This window comes from Opisthorchis viverrini, assembly GCF_000715545.1.
Source record: "Opisthorchis viverrini unplaced genomic scaffold opera_v5_172, whole genome shotgun sequence".
Classification (NCBI taxonomy): Eukaryota; Metazoa; Platyhelminthes; class Trematoda; order Opisthorchiida; family Opisthorchiidae; genus Opisthorchis; species Opisthorchis viverrini.
The window spans coordinates 749,015-761,887 of record NW_008751831.1 but is presented as its reverse complement, the minus strand read 5'-3'; the positions used below and the strand labels follow the sequence as shown (position 1 = coordinate 761,887).

The 12,873-nt window shown below is 45.3% G+C and overlaps 1 protein-coding gene across 1 annotated transcript in view; it reads left to right on the top strand.

Annotated features, from left to right (window-relative positions):
- T265_07537 (hypothetical protein) overlaps positions 1-11,148 on the top strand; it is a gene marked incomplete at both ends in the record, with an annotated part of 18,414 nt that extends 7,266 nt beyond the window's left edge. The window contains 9 exons of the mRNA XM_009173082.1: positions 2,781-2,821; positions 2,864-2,994; positions 3,030-3,096; positions 4,646-4,994; positions 5,315-5,342; positions 6,370-6,475; positions 7,390-7,492; positions 8,814-9,407; positions 10,709-11,148. Of these exons, the coding sequence (XP_009171346.1) occupies positions 2,781-2,821; positions 2,864-2,994; positions 3,030-3,096; positions 4,646-4,994; positions 5,315-5,342; positions 6,370-6,475; positions 7,390-7,492; positions 8,814-9,407; positions 10,709-10,783 (1,494 nt within the window). The remainder of the gene's footprint in view (positions 1-2,780; positions 2,822-2,863; positions 2,995-3,029; positions 3,097-4,645; positions 4,995-5,314; positions 5,343-6,369; positions 6,476-7,389; positions 7,493-8,813; positions 9,408-10,708) is intronic.
- Between the last annotated feature and the right edge of the window lie 1,725 nt (positions 11,149-12,873).

Sequence of the window (12,873 nt, the reverse complement as noted above, 5' to 3'; positions counted from 1 at the left end):
GATGAGAGTTCCAAGTTTGTCGGGTTTAGAAGATTCGACGGTTTTCAGATAGGTTTCGAAGGTACGAAACCAGTGATTCCAGCGTTTTGCTGCCATGTAAATTAGTACATGCTCATGTACGCTTGTTCTTAGACAAGTAAATTGAGACGTTTAGAAAGAGTCCGAGAGCTAGTTAGAACAGAGTCCAGGTTTTCGAGGATAAGCAACGTTTTACTGGTCTAAGAACAAGCGTACATGAGCTGAAATGTACATACAAAAGTTCAGTGTAAGAATAAGCACACAAAAATCATGACAGGTAGCCAGCACTTTTTGGTCATGGTTGACGCTTACAGCTAGTGGCCGGAAACTCTCCAGTAAACTGCCCCACAATTGCCACAGTCCTACAACTCCGAAGATTATTCAGTCGCTTTGGAACTCCATAGACAATGAGTCAGTTCACGTTGTCGACGTTCGCAGAGTTTTGTCGGGAGTATGGCATAACTCATGTCCGCTGGTCGCCATTTCATTCACAGTCGAACGGACTGGTGGAACGCTTTTTTGACACTGAAGCGTGCATTTCGGAAGTCCAAAGGGAAGGAACCAACGAAAGAGATTTTGTAAAGTTTCGTGCTGGCGTATTGAGCTACGCCAAGCCCAAACACTCCTGACATTGTCACCACAAGAAGGTAGCTTCGAACATAGCATGACACTGTCTGGCCACAGAAAAGGAAATTGAGTCAACGTAGCAGGAGAACGGGAACCAATTCAACTAACATCATGGCGCGGCCGCGCGCTCCTTAGCGAAGGCCAGACAGTGTTGGTCCATATTGACAGCGTCAGACACCCTAAGTGGATTCCAGGACACATCCTTTGCTGGCCCGGCAAGGTGCTCTACGAGATTCAGGTTGACCCAACCAGATGGATCCAGCACGCAAATAAAATCCGGCCGACAAATGTGGAGATCCGGCCCACAGGGCCAAGTGAATCGAGCCTCTGGACACTTTTGACCTCGGCATCACTGCGGAAAATCCATCAGCTGCTCCGTCGGAGGCACAGTCTGAGCATGCATTGCGACCGCGACGCTGGACAGCCGGTGAAGCAATTGTTAGTAAACCCTCGACCTCGAAGCTACGTCAACAAATTTCAAGGGAGTATTAGGCGGAATTCAGCACCGATGCCTCTTTACCACTCGCATTTAGGCGCTGCTATACACGATTGACCAGCAGATCGGGCCGCTCGGCAGTCCATCATCAAGGCGAGTTCTGATTGGTCTAAATTATGGATGCAACAGCCAATAATGCCGGTTGCCAGTGGTGTGTACGGGAGGTGTCGGAATTTCCAGCATTCGCTTTATAAACGATGGGCTATGCATGTGTTTTTGACCTGGTTTTGGGCGTTGATGCGTTGTCCACCTTTGATGGTCGTTTTCGCGGGAGCGCCAGCTTCGTTCCGCTTTGCCCAGCTGCCAGGCCAGCCGAGGGGGACGAGGGCTGGGGTACTACTTGTCGACTTCTCCCGTCTGCCTATCTACTTCCCCTGTCTAGGCTTTGGCAACCTGAGAATATCCCAGCCCCCGTGCTTCTTTGTGGTGGAATGGCAGCTGGGCACCAAAAGGCTGTTACAGCCCAAGCCTAAATAGGAGCAGTTGAGATGCCGAGGTTAGGTTCGAACCACGGACCTTCTATTCCGTAAGCTAGCGCCTTAACCACTGAGCCATCTCGAGCTAGTCTGGAGGGTTAAGACCGAGGAGTAAGCTTAGGAAATACCGTTATCACACCCTTCTTGCTGCAAATGACAAGCAGATTCATTTATCGTCAACGCACTGATTGAGCCATCACCTCAAACAGGTGGCTCTCATCTCTTTCTTCTTATCGTCAGTGAGCGAACCTGGGACCACTACACGTAGGTGCACGTTTTGTGAGCTGAGAAAACTGAACTGAAATTCAATTACTGAAAGTGTACCTACTTTTGGTGCGACTCGCCTTCCAGATTTGGGCTCGCGTAATTCCCTTGCGCGTGGCTGGAGACATTGTAAGATATGACTGCTAATCGATTTCAGTGGTGTTGTCATTTTCTCTCCAGATTACCTGAACGAGTGTATGGGGGTGTACGAACGTTTTAATGGTTGTGTTAGGGTACCACTAAGGTCCTTTCTCATTCACTTTTATCCTTCTCTTCTCTCAACTCAGTTATGGATGTATGGCAGCAAAGTATCAACATTGAGCACTGATGCTCTCTTAGGATGGTGATGTTTCATTCCAGAGTGCCCTTATGTTTTGTCTAGAATCCTAACGGTTCAATTGGTTCTAATACGTGTGTACACACCGATAGTTTGGAACAGAAAACGGGAGAGTAAAAGGGTTCACTGTTGCCTTTTTAAGTTATTGAATTTTGTCGGATGATAAACCTCTCACCGACTATTTTTTAAAAGCAGTAGAAACTTTATCCATCTGGTGATTTCAACTACTGCGATGGTTAGATTAGGTAATGTGCGAAATTCCCAGTATGTCCTTTGGATGTTGCATAGTTTTCGAAACCTTAACGGCACAAGCCTGAGGGTCATGTTATCAGCTACTTCTGTTGATTTTGCCGTAATCTATGGCGTTCCCGTTTGGTTTCGTTATTTGAAGAAAGGTTGCTTCATTGGATGTTTGGATAAGAAGGCTTACCTTGAATGTGATTGTTGTTTATCACCATCGTGGGTATCTGAAATCCCCAATTTAGGAACACTATCCTGAATTTCGTTCCGTTGCATTATAGTCAGTTGAACCATTTAACACTGGAACATCTAATTTTCACAGGTTAAATCGAAAATCGGTGGTGTATTTTTCCTGTACAAAAGGTAGGCTTCCTCGGTGCACCGACAAATTATCTTCACCTTCAGATCTAAAGTTCCATTTTACTCGTTCATGATTTTGAACCGAAAGAGCCCAGATATGAACCAAATCGAATTTGTTACCTCATCCTTGCAAATACAGTTGCACGCCCCATTTTTGTTATACAAAACTGCCAAGGGTAAGTTCCCTATTTGGTAACAAATTTGTTTGCAGGCGGTATCTACTCTATTTGGTTCTTCTCCCGTGATGACTGCGTGCGCATAGCTGAACGTATCGGGAAGTAAGTTACCTGACTCCTGTGTACACTGTTATCTAGCTGGTCTGTGAATGCTGTGGTGTGTTTTCTCCGGTAGTAACAATGATCGTTCAGCTGTAATACCCTTTCGGTGCCTAGCTGCCATTGAACCTGAAGCATGCACGAGGGCTAAGCTCTGCCAGGTTGCCCAAGCCTAAAGCGAAGGGTCAAGTAAATCAAAGCTGGAGTCACTTTACCCAAGCACGGATCGTTCTCTCGTACCTAACGTCCGGCTGCTGGCTTAGGTGACCGTGCTTGCCTGTTTCCGTAGTAGGCGGGCAGTCTTGCAATGAAAAGCCCAAATACACTCAGTCTAAACAGGCAGACATCCTTCTGGTTGGTGGTAATTTCGGTTTGCTACACCAGCTTAGCCCATGTATACCTGTTCTCACCGTTGTTCCCGTCCGGAGGTCGATCGTACTATACGCCAGTTTCGTATTTTCGCTTTGCACCCTCCGGATGATGAAGCGTCTTCCGGTTGCTTGGGAACGGTAAACTATAGCCAAGCTTGCTATTGAACCTAAGTTGATCTTATGATAATTCATCCATTCATTTGCTTACTCCGTCCATGTATTTTTGACCTTTGTTTTGCTCATTCGTACCACTCACTCACCTTGCCGCAAAGCCTGTCCCGTCCGACACTTGTTTATTAGCGTGTCTGTATGTGAATGTGCGGAGCTGACCTACTTACCCATGGGCGTTCGTGTCCCGTTTGCTGAGCTTGTCCTGACTTGTTCTCTCATTATTTCCGTCTGATCGCGCCGCCGACCAGAATCACGGGGCTCGTTGAAAGGGATTAGTAACCCACACTACTGAAGGAACGTTCCGCCAATATCTGGTTTGCGGATGCTGACACTGCACCGTGTCGGTCAGTGAGTGACACTTGTGTACTTGTTGACTCTATGAACGTGGACATTTGAGGTTCGTTGTATGCTTACCCTTGTGTAAATAGTACCGTAGAATTTCGAACCCAGTTCTTCCTTTTGATATTCGGGATTGTCGAACCTACGCTTCACCCAAAGTTCCTTATCGGGAACCCCAACACTTGTTTTTAAACATGCCCTGGCACGGTATTGTGATAAAATTAACTTGCTGAGAGATTCAGCTAGGTTCCGGGTGAGTATCCCGTCGAAACCAAGTTTGTGCGCAGATGGGTTTTGTTTTGCCGACGAGTCCTTTTTCCAACCTACCAAAGTACATCTATCTTATGAAATGCGCGACTTTCAAAACCTGACAAAGTTAAGTCTCCGATACTAGCCCTCATGCTTCATTCGGGTGGCCTGGCAGCTGGGCACCGAAAGGGTGCTACAGCTGAACGTTTTCTGTCCTTTTTGGGAATCTTCCTCACGAACCCCGATTTTACCGCTTTCGAAAGAGGCGTTCGAAACTTTCTTTGAGTTTCGCCAGCTTATCAGCAGTATAATTATTTTGTGCCTGTAGTGTGAATGACACCTCATCCGGAGATTCTTTTCATGCTAGTGTTGGTTGCAACTGCAATGAAAGCTACACTGCTCGTGTCCTATTCTTCTCACAGGCTGGCTTTTGATCTCGGTGGCGCAAGTTTGCGCGCGCCTCCTAACACTGACAAAGCTCATGAATCTAACGTTTCAAAAACCTCTCCGTCAGACACGTATCACGGTGGTGCACTTACTACTCATGGCTTGACTGAGTTGCTAAATATGATTCGCCGTTCTGGGGACACTGCCGTCGATCGGGATTCACAGACTCCTATGACTCCATCCAATCGAACATCGGGTCAGCCAAACAGGAGGTCATATGACGACCATTCACCAGGACTGGGGATCTCTCATACATCAGAACACAACCAGGCACCAAATCTGTTTGATATGCTGCATAAAGCTGAGATGGACTTCAATTCCGAGGTAGGTTGGCACAATATTGGCTGTTCCTTACTTCCCACTACCAGTTTGTCAGTGGCCTCGTTATCTTTTACATAAGTAACGGGTGTTTCCCTCTACAGGAGCCTCCTATAAATTCATAATGCTGTGCACTATTTCTCAGTGTGATGTAATGTCCGCTTAAGCGCAACAGGTTTGTTTATTTTTTGGTCACTTTCACGCCAAGCTGTTACGTATTTACGCAGTTTAGTCATTTTACGACAGAAATGTGCGACAGATTGTTTACTACCAACGACTCATATCGATTACGTTTTGAGCATGTTGCTTTTGTGTTTTTCTTACAGAGTTTGCAAAAAACGGACAACAAAACCGGTGAGTCTGCTGCGGTTAGCAATTCATTCATTTCACGTCATGATATGAGCAGTTCAATGAGAACAACATGGTTTTGGTATGGATTGATTTCTTACATTCTCCCACCGGAAAACATGTAAAAAAGCATAGCGTACATAGTACAGTGCAGCTTACTACATTTATGTGGGTCTAAAACAAACTGACCAACCAAGGCATCTCAGGGTGGCCTTTAGATCTTTGAGCATAGGGAATTGGCTTAATAAGACTAATAAACATGGATTCAAGGAACTCCTGTCTCTGTGGCTGTCTGCTTCATGCTGAAGCTTGGAGGGATGAGTTAGACTCATCTCTTTGTCCTTTGCCGACTAGATGACTTGACGAGTTGACTCTGGATTCGATCAGCTTTGAGTTAGGGTCAGCTGACGCAAGGAGTGTTTGACGAGTATTATTTTGTCCGCCTTTCAAGCCTCCTGTCAATTCTACCGATATACATGTAATCGAAACTGCAGGTGAATTAATGAATGCAATCTTTGTTCGCCAGAAATTTTTGCTAATCACAGGGACAGGTTTCAAATTTTTAATACGTCGCCGCATTCTTTAGGAAGGCGTCTCCACCACAAAGTCTAGATGAACTTATTTTCTGATGAGATTCCTTCCCTACGCGGAAGATTTGTAGGCCTTGGTGAGTATAGAGGTGAAAATTCACTCACTGAAAATTCAGTGAGTGAAGTCATCGTATGATGAACAATCGAGAAGCGCTCTACAGCTCTCATTTTAAATGCGGATCGCTTGTGATACTCACTGCATGAACTTCCAGGGAGATTCTTAGCTATTCTTATTAGCTGAACATCATAACATTCTAAAAAAAACGAATTAGCCGTGCAATGTTTATTGGTTTTTCAGTGTAGCATAAATTGATTTCACTTGCAGGATGTAATCCTTATAAATAGACCATTGTCCACTGTTAACATCATTGATTTATTTTCTACGTACATCGCTACGCCACTGGACAGCTTTGTAGCTTGTCCTTTTTTGTTTTGTCCAACAGAGAACGATATAAACAAAGAACTTCAACGGTTACGCACAGCATGCAACATCATCTCTCCTCATTCGAAATCCACTACCGTAACCCAAAAGACGAAGACGCCCGTCCCGTTAGTGCTTTTCATACATTGCTTCTGTGTTCATTTCCACTTTATTTCTGTTTGCTGTCCCTTTCACTCGGAACTTGTCACATAGTCTGATCATGGTTTATTGATCTGGAGGGATGTGGCGAGTGGAGTACGAGTAGAGTACGTGGATTCCACAGTATGGGAATAAATTGTATCCTAGTCTCGCAGAGGCCACTTGGATGTGAGATGGCTCAGTGGTTAGAGCGCGAATTTGCTAACCGGAAGGTCCGTGGTACGAACCTGACTTCTGCATTTCCACTTCCCCTGTCCAGATTTGGGCATCCTTGCAGTATCCCAGCCCTCGTGCTTCATTCGGGTGGCATGGCACCTGGGCACCAAAAAGGTGCCACAGCTGAACGATAGAGGACACTTACAAACTGCTCAGCTTATCCAGAGAGGCCTTCCGTGGCATGTTACTCCAACGGTGTAGCCGATTATTCACCTAATATCATCGAGGATATCAGTTTCCGACTGTTGACTTTATACCTATTTGACAATTGGATATGGGATACATCTTCTAAGATCAGTGTACGTATTGAAACAAGTTGGTGAAGACTGTTCCTCTAAGGAAAATGCCAAACACTAACGGATGGTGTTTTTTCACGGAACCTCTCTCCAGGTTGTAAACTAAAGCTGGAGGGCTTCGGAAGCTCGGAGTTTGATATCTCCGTCAGAAACAAAATAGAATGGCTTGAGGACGGACGACTCTATACAGCTCCGACCGTGGGAACCAGCCTGTTTATTTGGCACCCACTGTTTTGCTTGAGTATCAGCAGTGGCGTGTTATGATAGACAATCTAAAGTGGAGTGGTATTACCTTACAGAACGATCATTTCAGCTATCTCCTTTATTCGGTACTTGTTATTTACCCAATACTTTGTTGCTTGCTGTCCTAGTGTACTGCCAAAACTGGTCCCTTCTGAAGATTCTTTCTTCCAATCTGGAGACCACATTTCGGTGGCTGAATTAGAACAACAGCTCCTTCGAGAACATTCCTGTGTGAGTGAAATTTTTAAAAAGTAGCTTTTTAAAAGTAGCTTCGTTACCCTGTCGCCCCGAGGGCAAAAGGTTTTCATTCTCCGTATTTACAACTTGAGTATTCGTTCAGTTTTTGACGGCTATTGCAGCTCTGGGTTTAGGAACAACTCGGTTTGTGTTTGTTCTCCACTTGCCCAACTCGGCTCGAAGAGCATTGAGTCCATAAGAGCTTACAGTTTCCGTTCCTGGGAAAGAACTCACAACACGTTCTGTCTTGAATAAGGTGCATGAGACGGGCATCGTGTATTTCAATCGTTTGATGTTTAGACCTTCACCGGCCTTATCTGTGCATATGTTATATATTATTCAGTTAGAAACCTCTTGATTTTTTAGTCCATGCATTGCACTCGCTATCTGCCACCCGTACCTAGTAGCTGTCATTTGTAAATATCACAACCTTTGGCTTATCAGATCATTCTTCAGGATTGTGAAAGGTTGGGAACCATACGACCCGATACTCCGGTCGAGAGCGAATGTACTTTATTCTGCAGTGCGATCTATTAGGTTGACCGAACTTGTCAGAAGGGGTAGATGCTGTTCCGCAAAATCGGTCTGTACGACCTTGGAAGCTGGACACAGTCAGGTTGGTGAGTAGTCGGTTCAAACGGCAATTCGGTATGAACAATGAACCACACACTTTGTAGCTCAGTCTACGAGAGATATTCACCAGCTGTTTGCTCCTGAGAAATTAGACCTGATCAGGTATGTGTGACACACTTGACAGATTTTGAGAGGTTGTTGGTATTGTAATAATATTTTGGAATTTTTCGGTCGAACTTTCGCCGCTTGTGGCATAGCGCCATAGACCTCAACTAATAGACGGAGTCTTCTGGAGATTCTTGAGATGCATGCTGTTCGTGATTCCTAATAAAGATGAAACAGTCGTACAGCGCTTCTCGACTCTTCAGCGTAGACCCACTTCACTCTCAAAACGAAATCTCGACTGAAAGATTTTGAGAACCAGACGGACTGTATGTAGTCCGAGCACCAAAATTATTAACTCAAAGCCGACTACCTTCACGGTTACACCTTATCGTTTGTAAAAAAAGAACTGATAACATCTTATCTTGTCCCTGTATGTTTCCATTGTGTGCATTCCTGAAGTCACTTTTTAGGTCGAAACGAAGAAAACTGATTGCGATGTAAGTATCTCGCACACATTTTGCGCGCATATTTTGATTTATCCAGGCGTGACTCGTACTTTTGCGTATATCCACCTGAGTATGTCTTTGAATATGGCTTACTCTGATTCGTGTCATTTGTGCGTTTCGTTTCCCATCAGATCCCTGGCTACTTTGCTAGGGATGATGCTACAGACGGAAGTTCGAACGATGACCAGTGCGCCCAGGCGAAACCGGATGTATTTCAGACTTCCAAGACTTCATTGACCGGTGTACCTATTCGGTCTTCTGTCGGCAATACGAGTAACCCTTCTCGGCTGTTGAGTGACCTGGATGCAGGATATGCAGATGATATTGACGAGACGTGCGAAGATGATTCACGTCGTGGGCGCGTAGGTATTCATCGCAAACAGCGTCGTCACATCCGTCAACGTGAAACTGTCCGAACATCAGGCGATCGCATATCTTCTGAAGAATGGGGCCAAAATGCAGATCAAAGTTGCACCTTGAATGTCTACAGTCGTGAAGAGGCTAAGGATGGTGTGGTTCAAGAAGAAACCCTGGTTACCCCAGCAATGCTCTGCAGTCCTCCTTCAGCATTCGTAACCTACCAAAAGACACAAACTACCCCAACATTTGCTTCTACGGGACTTTCTCAAACTACAGTGTTATTAGAGTCGAAGAATTCGCGTACCACAGGGAACGAGGGTTTAACCAAAGAACAACTACGGGAGGCGTTGATTTACATGCTCCAAGTTAGTAGACGTCTAATTCTGTCACCTGATTTTACTTTGCCTCTCCCATTTTAATGGGTCGGAAGTTGCTAAACGCCACATATCCTTGGTGAGCTAGAAGTGTATATTATGGTGATTTCCGGTGTATCTGTGTGCCTTTCTTAACTGCATGACGGCACGAGGAAATGTACTCCCAAATGTTTAATGAGTTCACATCATTTCGAATTAGGTGCCGTCAAACTAAGTATCTCGGTTTCTCCTAGCAGCTGTCGTCCGTTTTCATGTCACTCATTTGCATGTTCCATCGTAGGGTCTATCCAAAAGGACGCTGAGGTAACAATTTACTCAATCTACTCTGATTGACTGAAAGCAATCTACCCAGTTTTTGTTTACACCATAATTGCTTGTTGTGTTCATTAGTGGTGCAGTCCATTCGCTAGTCCCTTGAGTTAACGTTGGTTTAATTTGGTACAAATTAAAATTACGAGCCGCTGCTTCTTCTTGTCTCGACAACCGTGGGAGCCTTCAGCTAGCTCATCTTGATGCGTCTCCTATGTTAGCGTCCACGTCTGGATGTCAAGGCGTCATCACCAGTGCTACTGTCCATTGGTTAACCAGTGTCTCACTCTCTTGTCATACCAGCTTAGTGACAGATCTTTATGTTGGATTACTGTTTATGCTTTGGCAAATTAGCTGGTGTAGCTATTATTAGGAATCAATCTCGGAATCAATCTACTTCCTGACACTACTTGCATTGGTATCCACCGACGGCTTACTCAGTCGTTCGTCGTATCGGCCATCACACAACGGCCAGTCAATCCACTTTGTCCGTGCACTACGCGTATATTGGACGACATACTCGTTCGTTCCGTTGCAATGTTTGCTCTTAATGCATTCACATAGCTTTTCTGTAGAAAACTTTGCGGGTTCTATCTGTATAGGGGGTATCATTGAAAACGTGTGGTCTGTTTACCCGCTCCTGTTTATAATGTTTTTTGCTCGACGATTTGACTACAAGTGATTACTAATGGCGCTCAGATACCGTCCTACAGTTGAGGATAGCTGCTGTCTATACTAGCTTTGGCCATACTGAAAGTTGTCACTAATACCTAACGGCGTGACAGCAAATACTGGACTCGATGTTGCGCGTTTTTACTAGTACGCGACACCGTCCTGCAGTTATTGATCGTCCATATCCCCGTGATGATATTTCGCAGTTGAATTTGTCGTATTGTTACTTATGTTAAGATCGTGCTCATACTGTCAACCCATGTTGATTGAATATTGTAATCTAGGTTTTCTCTACTTTTTTTTCTGTTCAGAATGACGACAGCTTTCTACATCAACTGCATTCGGCATACATGATGTCCCTTCAACGCCGGCTTTCTAACTCATGACGGACCTATGGTTACTCCAACTGCATACCTCGCTGCTTTTCTACCCTCTGCCAGGACAACCATAGTGTTTTCTTTTTCTTCTTTCATATTCTTGTTGAGTCCCCCCTGGGGACCCTTGCCTTTCATACTTTGGTAACCATTTGATCTTTCTCATGTCATCCATCCTTTCCCAGTCGCAGTCAGATCCGTCCACAGCATTTCCTTCCATTGCCCAATCCATATTCCCCTCTTGAGCTCCATCGTTCCGGTCAGTTTTGAAAAATGTTTTCGTAGATAACTACCTGCTTTTATGGGTACTTTTTCTATAGCTCGCTAAATTCTCGATTAGGTGGTCAGTTAGTGGACGTATCCCTGTTGCACCTGTCCTCTTCTGTAACACCAAATAGAGACAAAATTTCCAAAGTCAATCTTTCCCTGAAATGACCTGTATAGAACAGGCGATGTGATTGAGGGATGGCGAGAGTGGATTTCCAAGGTATAAATCAATGGGCCTCCATGGGTTCTCAGATTGTTATTTTTGTCGCCTCACTGGTCGTGTCTATTCCTGCCATATCCACGTTCCAGTGTTATACACTTCCGTAGGTCAGCACGATCAAAATTTGTCTCTCGTATTGGTCTCGTTCGACAATTCGTGTCTCACTAAGTGCTCATCGTGTATACCGTGCATTAAAAGTTTGCGCTTTAATCACTGAGCTATCTAGAGCGCAGCCTACTGACCGGAAGGTCCTTGTTCGAACCGAACCCTAGCATCTCGTCTTCTGCTGCCTAGGCTTGGGCAGTCTGACAATACCTCGGCCCTCGGACTTCCTTCGGTTGAAGTGGCAGTTATGCACCGAAGTGGTGTTAGCCGAACCGTTGCTGCCTCTGAGCAAATATGTTCATTCGACCGATTGGTCGTCTCACCGGCTCCTGTTAATCTTAATTCGATGTTTAGTGACACTCGGCAGCTCAAACAGTGATCAAGTCACTGTCCATGTTCTGACTGAAGTCATTCTTGTCAGCACTCCGGTCAGACAGCGTCAAAGCCGCCCAGACCTGAGATAAAATTGTGGAAATGTGACCATTCTCATGTGTTGAGGCTTAACGATTCATTTGCGTCCAACGAAGGTATACCAGCGTAAAACAGTTGTTGATAGTGGATAGGTAATCTGATTCCAGGTGACTTGAGAGGTGCAAGACTCCATCATCGGAAACAGAATGCAGGTCGTATCGCGTACCTTGCTTAACCACGGTTCTGGTTTAAATATTATGAGCAAGGTCACCTTCCTGAAAGCAACCACTGAATGCCCGGAATCTACGGAGACTCTCGGCTCCACTGGGTGTTGACCAGACAGACAACGCCCCCTCAATATGCAACGCGTCACACCTTGCATCAAACCCAGACAGCGCGAGTCAGCGTTGATCAAGGACAGACAACGTCTCCGCAACATGCAGCACGTCGCTGCCTCGTACTAAAGCCAGACCGCGTGCGTCAGCATTGGACCAAGTTCAGACAGTGTCCTTCCAATAAAAAGCTTGAGGCCGTTGTACTTTTCGCACTCGCGCTCTCGCAGTCACTTTTTTGGACTATAGCTATTGTGTTCCCTTCCGTGAGTCTTTTTCTCTCCGACACTGGAGCGGGTCAGCAGCAGATACCACAGGCCGGCGAATCAGCAGATATAACAGATTGGCGACGCCCAAACCCACAGAATCATGACAATAACTGCTGAAGCGTTGAAAGAAATTCTGCTACAACAACAAAACCAGTTTGAAGCGGCGCAATTACGTTTGGTGTAAACATTGGCGCAGCAACTGAAAATTCAACCACCAAATTGCAACTGAAAAACCACCAAATTCCGCTCCAGATACAAATTCAGTCGACTTGATCGCCAACAGCATCACGGAGTTCCATTATGACCCTGATTGATGGTTCAGACGTTAGGAAACTGTTTTCCAAGTCGAACTGAAACACAAAGATGATACCTGGGGAGTACGCTTATTGCTCAGAAAGCTTGAAACAACGGAGCACACACGGTATCCCAACTTTATTCTGCCTGATCTCAGTTTTGACAAAACCGTGCAGCAACTTTCAATGATTTTCGGTGAGCGTT